General features: G+C 35.8%; 1 protein-coding gene across 1 annotated transcript in view; it reads right to left on the reverse strand.

Moving 5' to 3' along the window:
• The window catches only part of LOC106879883 (integrin alpha-8), a 268,832-nt gene that overhangs the window by 121,566 nt on the left and 123,655 nt on the right, over window positions 1-23,611 (reverse strand). The window contains exon 2 of the mRNA XM_089358425.1: window positions 18,627-18,745. Coding sequence (XP_089214551.1) covers window positions 18,627-18,745 — 119 coding nt within the window. The remainder of the gene's footprint in view (window positions 1-18,626; window positions 18,746-23,611) is intronic.

Here is a 23,611-nt window from a genome sequence, read left to right on the forward strand (position 1 = left end):
TATTAAAATTATAATTAAGGCTATCTAAAAGATATCATCATGCTAGATATAACAATCAAAACTTGACTCTAAAACCACAACTCTCCTAGTGCTGTTTGAATATTTGATGTGGTTTAGAGTGAAGTTTTGATTGCTATATCTAGCATGATGGTATCTTTTAGATACCCTTAATTATAATTTTATATATATATATATATATATATATACACACACACACACACACACACACACAAACACATTTAAAAGAAGAAAATGGAGATTGGGAAGTTAATAATTGTTTGTTATTAACAGCAAACTGGTCATCTTCAGGCTTGTTAGTAGATTTGGCAGACAGAAACTGGAAGAAGCCTGTTGTATGTATGTATATGTGTGCATGTGCGTATGCATGTGTATGTAGTGTGTGCATGTGTGAGAGTGTGTGTGTCTGTGTGTGCATGTACGTGTGTGTGTGTGTGTGCGTGTGCGTGTGTGTGTCTGTTTGTTTGTGTGTCTGTTTGTTTGTGTGTCTGTTTGTTTGTCTATCTGTCTGTCTCATTGATATGACATCAAGATAGTCGCAAAAGAGCACCACTGTACCACAAGTGGAGTGATTCATTTCCAAACAACATTTCCTTGCTTGGCAACAGGTCAGGGTTGAGAACAGGAATAACACCTTGGTTGTAGAAAATCTACCTCAATGAATTCCATCTGACCAATGCAAGCCTGGAGCAACATGAAATAAAATGTTTTGTTCAATAACACAACATACCACCAGACCTGGGGATTGAAACCACAAGCCTGTGATCATAAGTGCAATATTTCCTTGCAAGCCTGGAAAAGTGGACACTAAAACAATGAGGAATGATCAGCCTTTCTGTTCTCCTTTCTTAGTTCCTCATCCACCCCTCCCCACCCTTCCCCTTTCACATAATCCAAGACTGCAACTTCAGCTCCATTACAGCTTTCATTATTGATATTCCCTTGCTTATGAAGGTTGCCATCTCCTCTAAGTTGACATATCTTTCCTTGGGTGGTTGCCATCTTCTCAATCACATACTAGCTCCAAACACCCAGTCAGTAGCAAACCAAGTTCCCATCTGTTATGATTTGCATGAAGACGTTTGTTCCGGTATTTTCCAAAATAAATTGCTATCTTAATTTGGCAGGTTTTCTTCTTTTTTCTTGCTCTCTCTTTTCCTTTCTGTGTTTTGTAACTTATAAAAAAAAAAAAATAATCCTTATCCACTGTCTCATAAACGGTAATATCTGTTAAATAACAGGTTTTTACACTAGCACAAGAACAGAAATTTTCTTTGGTGGAGGAAATGGTCAATTAACCCTTTAGCATTCAGATTAAGCTATAAAATGTAATGCTTGTTTATCCATATTTTTTAAGATTAATCATGTAGTATCTCGTAGCTTCAAGATTTTGAAGATGTGATTGTTTATTTTTAGAAATACTTTGTAGGGTAGATGTGAGAGGCTGGATCTGGTCAGTTTTAACATAAAATAAATAGAATATTTGGGCCAGATATGGCCAGTTTAAATGCTAAAGGGTTAAATCAACCCCCATTCATGACTAGTATTTATTTTACCAACTCCATAAAGATGAAATGAAGGTGCATGACCAAGTGGTTAAAGTGTTGCACTCCTGATCGTAGGGTTGTGGAGGAGGAGGAGGAGGAGGAGGAGAGGAAATTTGAGCTTAGGACAACTAATTATTACTAATCATTTAATCAGACCCAACTCCTTAGTTCCTGTCCTTTTAATTACCATTTATAATGATGAGTCCTTACATTAATACAGGGGCCACACATTTATACAGAGAAAGTTGAGGGTTCATAGTTGATTCCATCAACACTCATATATTTTACTGGTATTTATTTTATGAAGTCCTGAAGAGATGAATGGCAAAACTGACCTCAAGTGGGATTTGAACATAAAGGGCCCAATTAAATACTACAAGACATATACACCAACATTCTACTGATTCTATACAACACCACCACCACCACCACCACCACAGCTACAACTACTACAATCAACAAGTATCTAAGGTAAAAATAAAAGAAAAAGAAAAATGCTACAATATATAAAATATATAAAATAATGAAGTGTTTCTTTCCCATAAATATTTAAAACAGATGGCAGATTTCAATGTGTTGAATTCTATGTACCCAAGTTGTTTTTACCGATTCTTTATATTCCTGCTGCTTCCAGTAAAACAGAAAAGTTAGTTCTTAGACTGGAATGTGTGAAGATTCAAATGTATGTTAGTCATGTATTTGCCAATCCTAAGCAAAAAAGGATTTTCACAAGAAACATGATATGAAGCTACTTTTATGATAATAAAGAGGTAACTATAGTGACTAATGACTTTTCTTCTACGTAAAATAAATCATCATAATCATCATCACCATTTAATGTCCATGTCCAGTTCTGGCCTGGGTTGGATAGTTTGAAAAGATCTGAAGGGTCCAAGAACTGTATCATGCTTCAGTGCCTGCTCTGGCATTGTTTCTATGGCTTGATATCCTTCCTAATGCCAACCACTTCACAGAGTACTATGTGCTCTTTTTCTTGTGGCACCAGCACTGGTGAAGTTACTTTGTAACTTGCAAGGATAAGGCCCTCTTCAACATGAGAGTGGGAGGTAGCTTCATGGTGGGAGATGTGGGGTTAAAGTATGAAAGAAGGGACTAGAACAGAACCAGTTTTTTGCTGTTGAGGAGTGACATGGCTTCTCAGCTTCTAGAAAGGAGGATGTGAGTGCCATTGGCAAGGGAGATAAAATAGTGGTGATGGGGTATCAGGGTGGCACCTCAAGGTGCAAGGTGAACAGAAGCGTGTAGGCGCAGGAGAACAGGAAGTGTTAGTGGGTGGGGTGGGGGCAGAGTTTGCAGAAGTGAATGGGAGAGTGAGAGAAGATTGGAAACAGGGAGTAGGTGTGAGAGTGAATATAAGGAAGAAAACTATTGAGGGGGTGATAAGTATGGGAGGTAGAGAAAAAAGGGAGGGGTGAGAAGAGAGAAATGAAAAATGTGAATATATTTTCATAATTTTCTTTAATTACTTTTAAAAATAAAAATCTTTTAGAATATTTTCCTGCAATCAGTAAGGAATGCACAAAACAGGTAATTCAATCACCACAACACAATGACAACCACTGCTGCTGTTAGTTTCCATAATGAATGCTAGTTGGAAGAATGAATGTTTTTATAATTCTCTTCCATTTGGCATAATACACACATTATTTCAGAAATAACACCAAACGTAAAGAAGCCTGCCAACAAGGACATTCCTTATAAGTTACTTGACTTGCTAAATAAAGCAGCCAAATTTCTTTTAAAAAATATGATCATGTATTTTAACAAACAAACAAAAAAAAATCGGGGAACAGAAAAGATGAAGAAAATGTATTTATATTGAAAATCTTAAACAGTAGAGAAGAGAGAGAAGCAATCCACACCAGGTGATGGGATCCAACAGGTCTGACGACTGCATGGTACTCCAATGCTTGTTTTGGAATGGTTTCTATGTCTTGTTGCCCTTCCTAATGCCAACCATTTTACAGAATGTAGTATGTGCTCTTTTTCCAGTGGCACCAGCACTGGTAATGCTATCATGTATCTTACAAGATTAAGATCTTGCTTGACACTAGAGAAGGGTGGCACTTTTGGATCTGCTGTATAAACCTGCATAAACTAGAGGATCCAGGGTAAGGGGAACAGCAAACTCAAGGACTACTCCAGGTAGCACACACTCTAGCTATGTCACTGATCTTAAATCTTAAAACCATGTGTTTCACAAAAATAATGAAACAAACATGGTTCCCAAACAAATGGAAGCATCATCATCATTGTTTTGATGTCTACTTTTTCATGCATACATGGATCAGATCGACTTTACTGAAGCAGATTTTCTATGGGGCCAGATACCTTTTCATGTCACTAACCCTCACTTTTTCCAGGCAACAAAATATTTCCCCATGACCAGACATGTTTTCATATAAGGTTGACAACAAATAATCCTGTTTACAGGATTCACATTGGAGCCTGGTGCAGTTGCTGGCTCTCCAGACCTCAGTCAAACCGTTCAACCCATGCCAGCATGGAAACCAGACGTTAAATGATGATGATGATGATGATCTTTGTAAAGGGGTACCCTACATTAGATATTTTTCTTTATATATTTAACGTTATATCTTATACAATAAACTCAAGTATATAAAATACCTTTATATGAACAGCAATTACAGTTAACAAGATGCAATCTGGTTCTTTTTTTGTTGTTGCTGGTTTTTTTTTTTTTTGTTACAGTTCATGCTTCACAGCAGCAAACAACACTTAGATAAGGTGATACATACATTGAACAAACCGATAGCAGTAACACCTATAAAAATATATCCACAAGATAAATGAAAGAATCTGTGACATAACTAGAATAGTGGAACAGATAAAAAGCAGAAACTAGGGGACGACTTCAAATATAACACACTAACATCACAGAGATCAAAAATAAACTAAACACCTAGCAACAAAATAAAGAAATACCAAAAGAAATAAACAAACATAAAAGGTGGGGAAGCTGAAAACTCACAGATACTTGTTTCCAATATCAACAATAAAAAAGCTACAAACATTACATAGAGTAAAGGGCAACATCAAGAACTTTTTTCTATATTTAAGAGATGAGGAATTATGTACATTATTTACATTTGACGGATATTTGTCCTCATCTTGTTTGTTGTTAACACAACTTTTCAACTGATATACCCTCCAGCCTTCATCAGGTATCTTGGGGAAATTTCAAACCTGGGTTCTCATTCCTAAGGTATTTTTCAATGTTATTGTTATTGTTGTTGTTATTATTATTATTATTATCATAATTATTATTCAGGTCACTGCCTGGAATCGAACTGGGAATCTTGGGGGTAGTAGCCCGCGCTCTTAACCACTACGCCATATTCCCAAGGGCATAAGATTAGGGGCATATAATAATAAGTTATTGGTGCCAATAAGAAATAAGGGGTTTCAGTATGGAGCCTAAGGAGCCAAAGTAAGGACCTGTGGCTATCTACTCTCTTAAAAAACAAAATGCCACAGTCTGTTCCTACAATCCATTTTAGTTGAATTTAGAGAGAAGCCCTTCTACCTCAGTAATGCATGCCACAGAAATGACTTTAAACTTTTTGTTACCATATTTCTGTTGAATCACGCTGCCCTTTGTTTCAATTAATTTTGAAAGTAATGAAGAATTTAATAAAATAACTGTCATTATTATGTGGGTGTTTGGGACCTCTTTTATCTTTTACTTGTTTCAGTCATTACACTGTGGCCATGCTGGGGCACCACCTTAAAGAATTTCAGTCAAAAGAATCAACCCCAGTAGTTATTATTTTTATTTGAGCTTGGTACTTATTCTACTGGTCTCTTTTGCCAAACTGCTAAGTTACAGGGACATAAAAATACGATGCCAGTTGTCATATGGTGGCAGCAAACATACGCAAACACAAAGACACACACTCAGGTATATGTACATACACACACAATGGCCTTCTTTCAGTTTCCATCCGCCAAATCCACTCACAACACTTTGGTCAGCCTGAGGCTATAGTAAAAGACACTTGCCCAAGGTGACATGCAATGGGACTGAACCTGGAACCATGTAGTCGGGAAGCAAACTTCTCACCACACAGTCACATGAAATTTTGATGTGAAGTTTTAATTTAGCTCACTCTAAAACAGGAACTTTGTGTCATAGAACCAGGAGCAGTCTCAGGCATTTTGGTATCAAAAAGGTTAAAAAACACGCCATCAGTCAGACAGCAAGCAAACTCTCTTACCAAATTTTCCCCAAATTAGTCACTAAAAACCAGACAGAGAATATAGAATAAGCCATGATCATCCACTTCCTATCAGATACCAAAAAAAAAAAAAAAAAAAAAAAAACCCAAAAAGCAAAAGAAAATTCCAAAATGCAAAAGTCTCAGGACCTGACAAAGCTACAAATTTACATTTAAAACAAGACTTGGTAGAATAATTGCATTTAGCTACGTTTTTAGAAGTAGAATGGCTTAGTGGTTAAGAAGTTCGTTTTGCAACCATATGGTTTTGGGTCCAGTTCCACAATGTGGCACTTTGAGCAAGTGTCATCTACTATATAGTCTCAAGCAGACCAATGCCTTATGAGTGGATTTGGTAGATGGAAGCTGTGTAAAAGCTTGACATGTGAATGTGTGTGTGAATATATATATATATATATATATATATATATATATATAGATAGATAGATAGATAGATAGATAGATAGATAGATAGATAGATAGATAGATAGATAGATAGATAGATAGATAGATAGATAGATAGGTAGATAGATAGATAGATAGATAGATAGATAGATAGATAGATAGATAGATAGGTAGATAGATAGAGTTAGATAGACAGCTAAATAGATAGATAAATAGACAGATAGATTAGATGTACGTGTGTGTGTGTGTGTTTGGCTTTCCGCCACTGCTTGACGACCATTGCCAGTTTGACAAAAGACATCAATAGAATAACTGAAACAAGTAAAAGCCAAAAAATAAAGATAAAAAACAAGATAATATTGACAAAAATCCTCTAAAGATTAGATTTTCTACAGCCAGATGAACCTATAACTAACTCCTAAATTATCTAACTAAACCCTTGAAGTCCATGCAGATAATATTCCCACCAGTCTTCCATAGTTATTGATATAAAAGTGAAAGCTTTTATATTCTATTCTTTCTAGAACAAAAATAAACTCGATTGAACTTAACTAATAAATAATATAACTAATTCTGAGTGAATTACATTATTTCATAACCCAAAAGTTAATAATTAAAACACTCCATATATATTAAATATCCGTTATTCTTACATGCTTTAATGTTAAACTTATACCAGTAATTCAATAGATAATACTAAAATATCCTTATTAAATAGGAACTAATAAAAGAATACCTGTAATTAACAATTATTATTAGAAGCCTTGTTACGATTAAAGCTAAATGTATAATTGTTTACAAGATAATATAGTATTACCACTTACATGTTATCTGGACACAGGAGGTTCAATCAACTATTCTCAAAGAACTGTCTTAACTATAGGAAAGGTAGTGCATAGTCCACCACCTTCTCCAATGTCTTTAACAATTTTAGTGGCATAATATGCAATTAGAATGACTTATAAACAGTCCAAATGGACAACTTACAATCCTAATCATTGGACGTTTACAAGTATTTACTAAGTTGCAGGCTAGATATTACACCATATTTATTTAAAATTTCTAGTCTCCCACCTAAACAGCAATTAAACATTTTCACTAATTTACCATATCTATACCCTTGTTTTATTAAATGTCTTAACAGTTTATTTATTCTTTCCCAAACCTTTTAGTATTATATTCTGTTGTGTCTGGGGAGGGTCATTCTCTTTTAGTGCCTTGTAATTTAACACACACACCAGTAAAATTTCCACTCATTTACTTATTTATTTTCCTAAAATTTTAGTTGCATCTTGCAACCTTTTCAATAGTTGTTGACTCTGTCCAAAGACGAAATACTTGTATTATATATATATACACGATGAGCTCCTTTTGTTTTCTGACTTCCAAATCCACTCACAAGGCTTTGGTCATCCTAAAGCTATAATAGACAACACTTGCCCAAGGTACCATGCAATGAGACTGAACCCCAAAGCAGGTGGTTGCAAAGCTAACTTCTTAACCTCACAGTATACCTATTCATAATCCTTCTTCTATTCACTACTGGTTGGCATCAACAGCAACCCAAGAAAACCTCTGAAAGGACTGTTCTAAGTATTAATGACATCTGCAATATTTTACTCTCCATTTCCTATTAGACACCCACAAGACCTATGTAGTGGTGAACAATAACTATGGTTGCTTCTAGAATAACAACACATTTAGAATCTACCATTTGTCGAATTATTCATTGCAAACCCATTGTTCTCTCCACCCACTCATTTCTTTCTTAATTACCACTAACTCAATCCTCTCGTATGGCAACAAAACATGCATCTAGTCTTATAAGTTGATGATGTAATCACAGTGATCCCCTCCCATCGTTCTGCTCTCTCACCCACCCATTTTATATTTATACCAACTCACTTTCTTCATACATCTTCAAAATACCCACACAGTCTTATTTATTTATAAGTAGATGACATCACAGTTATCTCCTCCTATAACCCCATCCTTCTTCAGTCAGTTACACACTTCCTTCAACTGTATATCAACCACCTAGGAAAACCTCTCTCTCTCTCTCTCTCTCTCTCTCTCTCTCTCTCTCTCTCTCTCTCTCTCTCTAAACAATGAGACTAAAAATAGCACCTGCCAAATCTGTTGACTCCCTTCTTATCAAAAATAACAACAGCATTTGAAATACCACTATCCTCTATAATATAAACATATTTCATGAAACAAAAACCAGGGCACTAAAATTGACTTAAACAGCTTTGAAACATACATTGTGCTTGTGTGTGTGTGTGAGAGAGAGAGAGAGAGAGAGTGAGAGAGAGAGAGAGAGAGAGAGAGAGAGAGAGAGAGAGAGAGAGACAACATACACATACACGCATATATATGTATATATGTGTGTGTGTGTGTGTGTATATATATATATATATATATATATAAAGATATGAGTGTGAGTGAGTGTGTGTGTGTGTGTTTGAATGGGTTGCATAGTGTTTATTGAGGCAGATTTTCTACAGGTGGATGCTTTTCCTGTTGCCAACCTTCACCCATTTCCCAGCAAAGTAATACTCACCCATGGCTGGACATGTCTTCTCAGAGGACTGGAAATGAATAACATTCATCATCATCATCTGCTTTCCATGCTGGCATGGGTTGGATGGTCTGACTGAGGACTGGCAAGCCAGAAGGCTGCACCAGGATCCTTCCTAACGCCAACCACTCCGTGAGTGTAGTGGGTGCTTTTTATGTGCCACCAGTACAAGTGCCAGTCAGGTGGCACCTGCAATGACCACCCTCGAATGGTGCTTTTTATGTGCCACTGGCATGGGACCAGTCAGGCAGCACTGGCATCAACCACATTCGGTACTGGTATCGATCGACCACCGGTACGGGAGCCAGTTTGGTGGGACTGGCATCGACCCTGCTTGAATGGTGGTTTTTACGTGCCAGTTAGGCAGTATTGCCATCAGCCACAGTATGAAAGTGACACTCATTTACAATTATTACAGTATATCAAGACAAGGAGACACAAACATGCATATGCACATATATATATATATATATATATATATATATATATATATATATATATATATATATGATGATGATGATGATGATGATGATGATGATGGCCATCCACTCATGACCGAAGAAGACCATTGCTGACCTTCAGGAATATTGTGCACTCTAGGACTAACTCATATTTTGCCTTTTCGGCTCTGTTGGTGGCTAATGAGCCCTGCTCTTAACAAGCATACATACATACATACATACATACATACATACATACATACATACATACATACATACATTCATACATACATACATACACACACGCATACATGCATGCACATAGAGTCTTTCTTTCTAGTATATTACAACTAACTGAAAGTAGTGAGAGAAAACAAAAGCCATCTGCCACGTCGGTGGAATTGCATTATTTTTGATAAACAACAGTATGTTGGAATGTGCAGTGTGGTTTTTAACTCGACAGAAGAACTGTGTTATAACAGAAGTATTTTATGTGTGTACTTCAACTAACTTCTCCATGTATAATGAGTTTATTCAATCAAGGTTGGTGGGGACAATAAGTGAACAAGATTCTTTTCTACTCTAGGCACAAGGCCTGAACTTTTTTGTGGAGGAGGCCAGTCGATTAGATCGACCCCAGTATGCAACTGGTACTTAATTTATCAACCCTGAATGGATGAAAAGCAAAGTTGACCTCAACAGAATTTAAAATCAGAATGTAAAGACAGACGAAATACTGCTAAGCATTTCGCCCTGTGTGCTAATGTTTCTTATTTCATTATTGCCCACAAGGGGCTAAACATAGAGAGGACAAACAAGGACAGACAAAGGGATTAAGTCAATTAGATAATTATTTTGTACAATTAAGGCAGCAAGCTGGCAGAAACGTTAGCATGCCAGGCGAAATGCTTAGCGGTATTTCATCTGCCGTTACGTTCTGAGTTCAAATTCCACCGAGGTTGACTTTGCCTTTCATCCTTTCGGGGTCGATAAATTAAGTACCAGTTATGCACTGGGCTCGATCTAATCGACTTAATCCCTTTGTCTGTCCTTGCTTGTCCTCTCTATGTTTAGCCCCTTGTGGGCAATAAAGAAATGAATTATACCCCTTCAGTCAATTGTCCCATATTTTATTGACATGAATCATCCTCAGCAAGATTGAGAGACCTTCTTAGCACTAAGGGTGTCTTACGACTGCATATGGTCCCATGGGACATGCATCTGTACTGAGAAAAGTAAAAATTTCTAATCTTATAAATCATAGATATGTGTATGGCCACACTTAAGCACTAAAATGTTATACTGTATTAATCAACCAAATAATTATAATGCTTTAAATGCCTCCATGGGCTAGTCATACTAATTTATATTAAATCTCTCTTTTGCTCTTGAGGCATAAAGCATTATTTTTAACTAAGTTTTAGAGTATTATTTTATCAGCAGGCAAATGTGAATGTGGGTGGAATTTTGCCAGGGGGTTCTCCACTGGTTAATTTACCCTCTCTAAATGAACTGAGGTAAATAGAAATGGGTGTCTTGGGCATGGAAATACAATAATAAATCAAACCTGGGGGTCATTTATTCAATTCTCTGAGACCCTTATATCTACTAATCTGCAGGGTTTGTTTTTTTCTTTATTAGCGTAATTAATAAAATGAGAAATTAACCACAGCATAATGTTCCTTACATTAATCAGTTAATCAACTGATCTAATTCTCATTTATTTCTTCATGTTTCTTGAAATAAATAATTAATTTAATGTTTTCTCAATTACTTAAGTAGACTTAAGATTTCTGATTACAAAAATTTGACTCGACTACGTTAACTACTTAAAAAAAATCAAAATAAAAAACAATCCTTTTTTGATACCAACCAGTTTGAGACCACCCCGGTTCCATAACAGAAACTTCCTGTTTGAAAGTGATTTAAATTAAAACCTTCCATCAAAATTTCATGTTAATCTATGTTTCAAATATCAGCTTAATAATGCCAAATTTACTTATTTTAAAAACTGAGGCAAATGAAGTGTATTTTAACAGAAAACTATGGTAACAAAAGGGTTAAACTGGCATTTATAGTTGATAGTAAGGCCATGCAAGATGAATATCAAACAGGAAGCCATAAGAAACTGAGTCTTGCAACAAAGAAAGCAGTTTGTGTTTGGAAACTCAGAGAATTCTTAATTCGTCCTGAAATCTATAGAGATAATAGAACTAACTAATTAAAGATTTTTAATTCAAGCATTGGTTCATTTCAATTAAGGCGAAATCTTTTATTATTAACTTGTTTTAGTCATTAGACTGTGGCCATGCTGGTGCATGGTCTTGAAGAGTTTAGTCAAATAAATCGAACCCAGTACCTGTTCTCTAAAATCTGATATTTTATTAGTCTCTTTTTGCCAAACCACTAACATATGGAGATGTAAACCAACTAACACTAGTTATCAAGTAGTGGATGGATGGGGGTGAGGCAAACACACACACACACACGATGGGCTTCTTTCAGTTTCCATTTACCAAATCCATTCACAAGGCTTTGGTTGGCCTGAGGCTGTAGTAGAAGACACTTGCCCAAAGTATCATACAGTGGAACTGAACCTGGACCCAGTTGATTGTGAAGCAAATTTCTTACCAAATATGAAGTTTTTTTGTGTTTTGATGAATGAATTAATAACTTATCATATTTAAGGTTTTTATTATTAAACAAAAAAAAACTAAATAAATAAAATCAAGTTATGTTTTAAAAGATACTTCAACCACAATTAACATAATGGACCCCAGTGTTTCACTGGTATTTAATTTATCAATCCCGAAATGATGAAAGGCAAAGTTGACCTTGGCGGAATTTGAACTCAGAATGTAGCAATGGGCGGAATAATCTGCCTGCTCACCACCTTAATAATAATAATAATAATAATAATAATAATAATAATAATAATAATAATAATAATACCAACACAGTGAAAAAGAATATATACCACACAAGTGCATTGGACCTCTGCAGAATGTGTGGGAAGAGTGTTGAAAGTGTGACTCATTGTTAGTGCCTGTGAAAGTCTTGTGCAGAAAGAGTACAAGCATAGACCAACAAAGTAACCCAAAACCTCTACTGGCTACTATGCTGTAACTATGAGGTTATAGGTGCTTAGTGCCAACATACACCAGAAAAGGTAATGGATGAAAAGGGGAAGGCAAAAATCTTCTGGAACTTTGATTTCCAGACAGGCAAAGTGTTAGAGCACCAAAGGCCAGATATAGTAACCTTTAGGAGGGACAAACAAAAGCTCCTAATAATCAACGTAGCAGTGCCAGGAGATCAACATATCATCATGAAAGAAAGAGAAAAAGTTGATAAATATGGAGGTCTGAGAATTGAGATCGCTAAGACGTGGCAGCTACAAGAGTTGAACATAAAGGTTATCCCTATTGTTATTGAAGCACTGGGTTCAATACCACCCAATCTAAAAAAAGAAGACATCTGAAAACCTTAGAGATAACCTACAATCTGGATGTATTGCAAAAGTTGGCATTACTTGGAACTGCATGCATATTGTGTAAAGGACTGTCTGTCTGAGGTCCTTGTTGTGACTTGACAAACAGTACAAACTCCTGGTAGGCACAATATCTTCAATCAACAACCTCATGATATTGTATACTGTGCAACGTCTATAATAATAATAATAATAATAATAATAATAATAATAATAATAATAATAATAATAATAATAATAATAATAACAACAATTTCTGATTTAGGTACAAGGACATTAACTTTAAGGAGAGGGGGTTAAGAGAAGGGATATGATCAACTCCAGTACTTTACTGGTACTATATTCTCTCAACACCATCATCATCACTCTTATCATCATCACTTATCACTGTCATCATCAAAATAATGTGAAAAAATTCATAGACAATGATGAAGCGTTTCTTCCAGACTAGAAGGCAGCTGTCTTGTGATGTCTTTTAAATTTCGCTTTTTTTAATTTTTAAATTTTTTTTATTTACCTAAACTTCAAGACATGTAATTTTGCTGTCGATCCATTTCCACAGCCTTTTCCTTTACATCACCAACACCCATGACAATTTTCCTCCAATGTTATTAATGGTGCATGTAGGCTCTGTTTATATTGCAGAAATGGCTGGGAATGCTAAGAATTTCTTTCAAAACAAGGATATGCATGCCTACAAACGATTGTACATACACACATACTCACTCCTGAACTAAAACCTACACAGACACAGCAGCATGCACACAGATGTGTGTGTTTGCATGTGAGTATATGTTTGTATAGACATGTGTAGGTGTGTGAGTATGTGTGTACACACAGAGAAAAGTTGAAAATGTATTACACACTTACTGAATTTCATTCAAAAATAATGTCAAAGCCGTAACTTGAGTTAACTTCACTAAATATTATATACACAGCTATGCATAACACACACACACATTCACATATATATAAGTCATATACACTTGTAGAGCTGCTTTCCTGGTCTCCTGTGGTGTATATATTGTGAAATGGGCAAGACGTCAGTCTAACAGTAGGAATGGTCATTTTTGCCAGCTGAGTGGACTGGAGTAACATGAAATGAAGTGTCTTGCTCAAGAACACAATGTGTCATCCAGTCCAGGAATCAAAACCACAATCTTACAATCATGAGTGCAACACCTCTAGCCACATGCCGGCACTATATATATATATATATATATATATATATATATATATAAATATATATATATATAAATATAAATATATATATATATATATATATATATATATATATATATATATATATATATATATATATATATATATAAATATATATATATATAAATATATATATATATATATATATATATATATATATATATATATAGAGAGAGAGAGAGAGAGAGATATATAGAGATATAGATATAGATATAGGCATGGCTTTGTGGTAAGAAGTTGGCTTCTTAACCACATGGCTCCAGGTTCAATTCCACTGTATAGCAGTGTGGGCAAGTGTCTTCTGCTATAGCCACGGGCCAACCAAAGCTTTGTGAGTGGATTTGGTAGCTGGAAACTGAAAGAAGCCCATCATATATATATATATATATATATATATATATATATATATATATGTATGTATGTGTGTGTGTGTGTGTGTGTCTGAGTCTGTGGTTATCCCCCATCACTTCTTGACAACCAATGTTGGTGTGTTTACATCCCCAGAAACTTAGTGATTTGGCAAAAGAGACCAATAGAATAAGTACTTGGTCTCAAAACAAATAATCCACGCACGCACACCCTTTTGTTGGCTGATCACAGAACCACATGTAATGTGAAACTCTGAGTAATGATTGAGTGAATCATCAGGTTTTCTGAAATAAATACTCTTTGTCATATGTACTGGAGAGTATCCTCTTACTCAGTTGTAATCTTAACCATAAATATATCTACATCCATACCCATAGACACACACACACACACACACACACATATATATACATAGACATGCACACACACACACACATACATACACAGGCACACATCAGTCATGCATGCTACAGACATTAGTTGTGTATCATCTAATTGTACTGAAGACCCCACCACTTGACACTCAATCTGGGGTTTAACTCTGGATATTAAACTATGAGCAAACGAGACTATGTACCTAGACTTGTACAAGTGTATTTCAATATTATTATTATCAGGAACTATAAATAAACTCTGTGTGTGTGTGTGTGTGTGTGTGTGTGTGTGTGTGTGTGTGTGTGTGTGTGTGTAGGATACATATTTAGGAACAAGAACAATTATTTTAGTAAATATATATTTATATGCTATTTTGGTCAGTATGCGTCTCTCTCTCACTGTTTGAATATGCCCATCCTCTTACAAACATACACACACACACGCGCAAAGTGCATTCTTCCATATGCATGCATATAGATGTACACACATACACACATGCAAACACAACCACATACACACACACATGCGTGCCAATATATTTGAAGGTTACAGTGACACACACACAAACATTTACATACACACACACATCCTCAACTATAATCACAAAACATAAAGGCTTAATTCTTGAAGAAATTCGAAGAGATTGGATAAAGCATCGTTCCTCCTTCCGTCTCCACCCCCTGTCAGTCAGGCATGGCCTTCAAAAGGACCTCTGTTACTTTAAAGTGTCTACTTTAAATTGAAGAGGTGGAATATGTGATAAGACTGTTCTTATGTTGATAATTTCCATTGGCAAGACATATTCACCTTTCATTCCCTTCTAATCAAAGGGGTCCCATCTGGATACAAGTACACTTAGAGAAGTCCTTTATTAATATGTTAGTTTTAACCCCTTCCCTTATTCTGACTGATAGAGAAGCTGAAACAAGTAATGATCTGTGAATCAGCCTGAGGGCCTGAGTCAGAGAGGGAGTCATGTGTGTGTGTGTGTGTGTGTGTGAAGGTGCATGGCCTAGTGGTTAGGGTGCCGAACTCATGGTCACCAGATCATGGGTTAGATTCCCAGGCTGGGTGGCACATTGTGTTCTTGAGCAAAAACCTTCATTTCACATTGCTCCAGTTCCCCCCTTTCTATCAGGGGGAATGTTAGCCTTCTTGCCTAGAAATTGTGTGTACAAATAAATGTATGACTGCTGCTGCTATGCTTAGAGCTCCAAATAGATTTTCATAATCCAGTCTGCTTCCTGTATAAGTTATTAAGTAACTTCTTCTATACTGAGTGGTGTTACATGTTATGAACTACAGAGCAAATGGAGGAGAAATAAGGTTAAATGCAAATCTATATCAAAGTTCCTATGTGTGTTTCGCCATTATGGCTGTTTGGAGCACTGATCCAATAAAATAATTACTGAGATCAATTTAATTGACTAAACCAGTTGAATGACTGAAGCAAATAAGAGAATAAGGGATAAGGGATTAAAAGTAAGGGATTAAAAGTAAGGGATTAAAAGTAAGGGATTAAAAGTATAACATACCAATGTTAGTATGAAATAACTAAAACATTTCAGTAACCAAAATACTTCATACTGGAAATTGTAATTACAAATTCTATTAATTAGAAAACTTAATTAGTGAATAATTTTGACTCAATGATAGTTTGAAGTTTCACTTGCAATATGGGTTTAATAAGACATTCATGAAAATTGGTGAATTTATCGGCAATGTTTGGCAAAAAAGGGCAGAGCAATATGTCATTAGACACACACACGTGTGCGTGTGCATGCACGCAAGCACATACACATACATTAAGGGAGTAGAGCACAATGTGTTGAGACTGCAAAACTGCTTTGCTACCCACAATGTGATTAATCACTACCTGTCAGTGAATGTAGTTGGGTGATCAGCTAAGCAGATGCATGGTTTGTGTGTGTGTGTGTGTGTGTGTGTGTGTATTAATTAATTAATTAATGACAAAAGGAGTTATGTAATCACTTTCAACAGCTTACAGTAGTTTCTCCTTTAAGGAAAATGTTCAACCAGAGTTGAGTGCTAGTATGGCATCTTAAAGCTTCCTCAGAACCATTCAAATGGCCTTGAGGAAACTAATACAAGTGATTACATGATTACTGTTCATTCGTTACACACACACACACACACACACACACACATACATACATAATGCTCTGCACTGACTTCACTAGTTTATATAAGAATCTGGAGCATAGAATGTCTGATGATTCACATCTCCTCACCACTGAACCTTACCGATACAGTGAAGTACAAGTCTATTGAGTTCTAACTACTGGTTATTGGTACCACTATGATATATACATCATTGATGTTAGGAAGAGCACCCAGCTGTAGAAACCAAACTGTAGCAGATGCTGGCATATGACACAGTCCTGGGGGCCTTTGTCAAACTGTCTGATTCAAGGATGATGATGATGATGATGATGATGATGATGATGATATACATATGGAATATTAAATCTGTGGATCTTAACTACTGATGACTTATTTAATATAAATCTTTTCTATCAGAGGTAATCAGGGATCACATACCAACAATACCAGTCTGTGTCTATCAATGTGTGTGTGTGTGTGTATACACAACACTTTTTCATGTTCTGTTCTTTAAATTCAACAAAAGACTTGCCTCATTATTACAATTTAGACATCAACAGCCATACAAAGTTCCATTACATAATAAACTTTAGAAAATGTCTTGCATATTTTTACTATTCCACTTACAGAATGTTTTTTTTTTAATACACAAATTTTTTTTTTTTTTGCATTGCATGAAAATCCAAGGTTTAAGCAACAACTTCTTCAAAATCCTTGCTTAAAAGTTTAGTAATACAGTAGAACCTCGCAGTACGAGTGCCCCATTGTATGAGTAATTTGCTGTATGAGCTGGGACTTGTGCGAATTTTTGTCTTGAAGTACGAGTGGAAATCCACAGTACAAGCACACAAATCGTCCCATCTTTAATGTGATTCAGTTAATAAAACCGGTTTACATATTTCCTTTGCATTCTCTTTTTTATTTTTATAATTGTCATTTTACTTGTAACTGCACCTTTTCTGCTTCAAAACCCATAAAAAATTATTTATGAATGGATTTTGGGGGCTGGAACAGATTAATTATATTTTAGTTTATTTCAATAGGGAAAATTAATTTGTAAAATGAGTAAATTGTAAGACAAGCTCAGTCATGGAATGAATTAAACTTGTACTGCGAGGTATCACTGTATAACCAAGTGTATCATTAATTACAAGTATAAAAATGGTTTTATACTTACTGAGCTGACAGAATCGTTAAAATGCTAAACTAAATGCTTTACAATATTTGTTTTGGCTCTTCACCAAAGATATTATCTTTCATACTGGTGGTGCTCTGCATAATTATGAGCAAACTGGCTCTTTACATTCTGAGATCAAATCCCACTGAGATTAACTTTGCCCTTTATCCCTTTAAGCTTGATAAAATTAAGTGCTAGTCAAGTACTGAAACAGATGACATTGACGAACACCCTCCCCTCAAAACCTGCTTGCCTTATGCTTAAATCAGAAAGTAAGAGAGTTGTAAGCAACAATCCATGAATGTTCTCTTATTGTTTGAATTCATATGAATATTAGTTTCAAATTTGGGCACAAAACCAGCAAGTTTGGGGGATGGGCAAGTCAATGACATCAATCCCAATGTTAAATTGATTCTTAATTTATTGACCCTGAAAGAATGAAAGGCAAAGCTGACCTCTGTAAAATTTGAACTCAAAATGTAAAGATGGATGAAATGCTGCTAAGCATTTTGCCCAGCAGGCTAACGATTCTGCCAGCTCACCACCTTCGCATCCATTTGTATAAATATTATATTTATGTATAACATAATATATGTATGTATGTGTGTATATTGATTTACCTGATGTATCAAAGGGAAGTATATAACATTCCTGACGATCGGTCCGGCAACGAAAGACACCTCCTGCTGCCAGGATATTTTTCTGTGCTGTTTGAGCTTTTGGAGCACCAACTAATAACCTGCCAAGTAGAAGAAAAATTGAATATTTAGTATTTTATAATGTTTCAATATATATATATATACATACATACATACACACACAGACACATCTATATACATATATATATACATTTATATGACCAAATGCAATGAACAAAAGAAGTACAAGAAATGTTCACAGTCCATGTTGTTAGTTTGATGTTCGTTAATGAACGGAAAGAGTAAGGATGTTATGGCTTATGTTTTGGAGAACCTGTTTCTTTGGATACAAGAGAAAAGTCCAGGAAAAACTGGGAAGAGAACGGAGGGGACAGATCTTATGAACTACAGATAGTGATGTTCTATATTTAAGAGATGAGGAGTTATGTACTTTATTTACATTATTTACATTTGACAGATATTTGTCTGCATCTTGTTTTTTGTTAACACAACGTTTCGGCTGATATACCCTCCAGCCTTGGGGAAATTTCAAACCTGGGTTCTCATTCCTAAGGTATTTTTCGATGATAATAATATTATTATTATTAATTATTATTATTATTATGATTATTATTATTATGCCCATGGGCATATTGCTGTAATGGTTAAGAGCATGGGCTATTAATCCCAAGATTCCAAGTTCGATTCCAGGCAGTGACCTGAATAATAATAATAATAATAATAATAATGATAATAATATCATCAAAAAATACCTTAGAAATGAGAACCTAGATTCGAAATTTCCCCAAGACACCTGATGAAGGCTGGAGGGTATATCAGCCGAAATGTTGTGTTAACAACAAAGAGGAGGACAAATATCCGTCAAATGTAAATAATGTAAAGAATGTAGATAGTGATGTTGTTATTCTTTCCACAAACAAACTGTCAGCTAGCAGGCATCCAGCTTGTAAAACAATGTCTCAATAATGCATTCATGTAACCCATGCAAGCATGGTAAAATGGAGGTAAGAAATATGAATACACACACACACACACTTGTTGGAAATTTAACCTTATGCCTTTATACTGTGTACTTACTTGATATCTGCCAGGATTTTTAAATTCCATTTTTTCTTATATATATATATATATATATATATATATATATATATTATATACAGTCCCACCCATGCCTGCATGGAAGGCAGACGATAAGTGATGATGACAATGATATATACTCACACATTATACACACACACACATTATATACACTATATAAAGGCGGTGAGCTGGCAGAATCATTAGCACACCGGGCAAAATGCTTAGCGGGTTTTGTCTACCACTATATTCTGAGTTTAAATTCCGCTGAGGTAGAGTATGACTTTCATCCTTTTGGGGTCAATGAAATAAGTACCAGTTACGCACTGGGGTTGATGTAATTGACTAGCCCCCTTCCCCCAAAATTTTCAAGGCCTTGTGGCTAGAGTAGAAATAATTATATGCCAGTGGCACGTGAAAAAACATTCGAGCGAGGTCGTTGCCAGTGCCGCTGGACTGGCTCCTATGCAGGTGGCACGTAAAAAACACCATTATGAGCATGGCCATTGCCAGTACCGCCTGACTGGCCCTCATGCTGGTGGCATGTAAAAGCACCCACTACACTCTCAGAGTGGTTGGCGTTAGGAAGGGCATCCAGCTGTAGAAACTCTGCCAGATCAGATTGGAGCCTGGTGCAGCCTTCTGGTTCGCCAGTCCTCAGTCAAATCATCTAACCCATGCTAGCATGGAAAGCAGACGTTAAACGATGATGATGATGATGATGATGATTATATATGTATACATACACACACACACATGAAACATGTTTTATTTATGAATATGAATATTCATAAATACTAAGTACATGTTCTCTGTCAAACTAATACTTGAAATATTACTTCTTCCCCTCGCTCTATCATCACAATTGTAGTTTTCTATATATGTATATGTGCATGCAGGTATATGTATATATGTGTCTATGTACATGTACATACTTGTACATGTGTCTGTGTGTTTGTGTGTGTGTGTGTGTGCGAGCACACGCATACATGCATGTTGTGTATGAAAGTATTTGCGTATGAAGAATGTCTGAGAGATTGCCAAATGAAGAGGCCACCACCTGTAGACAATCAATGAGATATTCCCCAGGCTGTAATTGTTGCTCAACTTGTCCACCATAATGTAGCCTCAACATGGTTATTTGACCTGCTTGAAATAGCAGCCAAAATTCCCGCAAATTTCACATAAAGAAAAACACGACACATTGGAAAATGTAATTTGAGGTATGTCATAAAAATAATAATTTTTGTTTTTCTTTTTCAAGTGGGATGGTCATAGCTAGAATGCTGTTTTATCATTGGTCTGTCCTGCTAGATTGGTACAGGTTAAGGGGTAGGGCCAAGCAGGAACCATATGTGGATGTGATGACGATAAGAACACAGGCTTTACTCTCAGACATCATATCTATCAGGCATTTATTGGTTAAAGAGACCCAGAGTTTACCACAAAAAAGTAATAAGTAAAAATAAATAAAAATGGTGTCTCGGTAATAATCTAATAATATTGGATTTTTATTTCTTTATTTCTTCCTTTCTTAACTTGTTTATTTGGTGGGTGGATGGGTGTGGGGTGCAGTGGTCGAAGGCAAGAGAGTAAACTTGCCTTAGAAATGTTATTGCAAATCCACAGCTGAAGCTAATTAACTTTGTTTTGTTGTTGTTTGGTTTCAGTTATCCAGTTCACATTCTGCCAAGGTCAGTATTGCCTTCTGCTTCCTAATTACTGCACCACCATCACCATCACAAAGAGGAGGGAGGAGGAGGGGGGAGGGGAGGAGGAGGGGAGGAGGGGGGAGGGGGAGGAGGGGAGGGGGAGGGGAGGAGGAAGCAAGAAAATAACTACTGGTCATGGCTGTGTGGTTAAGAAGTCTGTTTTAGAAACCCCTGGCTAGGAGGTTCAGTCAGTCTCACTGCATGAATGCTGTGGATTCCTGACTATACTATAGTCATGGATCAACTGATATCTTGGGAATGATATTGTTACAAAAACTATGATTCCTTGTGTGTATGTGTGTGTGTGTGTGTATGCATGTATGTGTGTATATATGTGTGTAAGTGTATACACACATATATTTCATATTTGTATGTATGTATGTATGTATGTATGTATGCCACAACCTTCATCTATCACCTATGCTCCAAACCATGCAGATGTGCAATGGGACTGAGCTGTCATCTGAAAGGTTGTGGATGGAAAGTTAGAAATGCCAGTGAGGAAGCCCACTCCCGATTGTAAGATTGTGATTTCAGTTTTTAGACTGGATGGTGCATTGTTTCCTTGAGTAAAACACTTCATCTCATGTTACTCTGCAATCACTTCAACACATGACATTTGGTACACCATCCACCTGTTCAGGCAACGTTAATTTGATGGAGGGAGTGAGCTTATGCACAGCATGAAGATTTGATCGCTATAAACAATTGACTAATGCAGGTCATTCGACAAAAGCTGAACGCCTATTCATTGTCTTTGACAGGGGAGTCTGTCATATGTGTTTTTAATTGCATTTTATGTAAATGCAGTTAAGAAAACAAAAAATGAATTAAGCACATCTTTATTATTGGTTCCAATTATTCTGGTACCACTCCATTTCTTGTGCAATTGCATGTAAATGATTTCATGTGAAGTTCCATAATATTTGCGAAATTGTGTGAACAAGTTCAAATTTTCCTGTGTCTTTGCATGTGTTTGCTGACTGTAAACAAAGAGGCAAGGACGCTTGAGACAGTTCAGTTCTCAGTGTATATTGTAGCTTAATAAGAACACCAAAACTGATGCAAAGTCTTTGAACAAACTCAGACGTGTTTTTGGTCAATCAGAATTGACCCTGGAATAGAGAATGCAACATTCAAAGGTTTATGCATCATCATCACCAACAACCAGTATTTGTTTTACTGTCTCCTTTACATTGAGGCAGAATAAGAATAATGCATTTCACTTATGTATTTCTTATATATAGAACATGATGCAACCAAAATAATGTGAATCACCATCATAGAAGTGGAAACCCTATTTCTAGTTTTCCATGGAAACAGTCAAGGGCAAATATAAGTTTGATTTGGTTGGTGACAGGACAGACATCTGGCTGTGGAAAATTTGCCTCAATGAATTCTGTCTGACCCATGCAGGCGTGGAAAACTGGACATCAAAATGATGGTGCGGATGAATATAAGATGGATGATCATGGCTGCGATACCATTAATTAGAGGTGATGTTGGTCAGAGCTGAATAGGAACTAAACAACACCAGCAACATCTGATATAAGCCATGTAGTTTAGCGACAGCCACAAGCAAACTCTCCACAACTGATGGTAAATATCCACTGCCTGATAAATGGTATTTTTTGGAAATCGTTATTTTCAGAGAAACTGTAAATTTTATCAGGAACAGTTAAATAGTTATTTTATATTAGTCATTTTATTTGGGATTTGAATAGTTATCAGGGTGTGGCTTGGCTGACAACTTCACTTTTTGAGGTTCAACTTTGGTTATCAAGTTTGGGTGGTACCTTCTTTTTCCTTTTCCAGAGAAGAGAAAAAAAAATTTGTTACATATTTCTTAGACTTGTACTTAAAATGAACTAACATGCATATCTGATATATGATATATATATATATATATATATATATATATATATATATATTGTATGTATATAAATGCATGTGTTTGAATAATATGATATGCATGTATCTGTGTGTGTAAAATATCATATATATATATTTATGCATGTGTGTGTGTGTGTGTGTGTGTGCATATGTGTGTGTGTGTATGCATAATATATGATGTGTGTGTGTGTGTGTGTGTGTGTGGCATGCTAATGGTTCTGCCAGTTCATTACCCTATGATGGAACAAGATATTACAATAGATT

This window comes from Octopus bimaculoides, chromosome 10 (assembly GCF_046866305.1).
Source record: "Octopus bimaculoides isolate indiv1 chromosome 10, ASM4686630v1, whole genome shotgun sequence".
In the NCBI taxonomy this organism is placed as follows: Eukaryota; Metazoa; Mollusca; class Cephalopoda; order Octopoda; family Octopodidae; genus Octopus; species Octopus bimaculoides.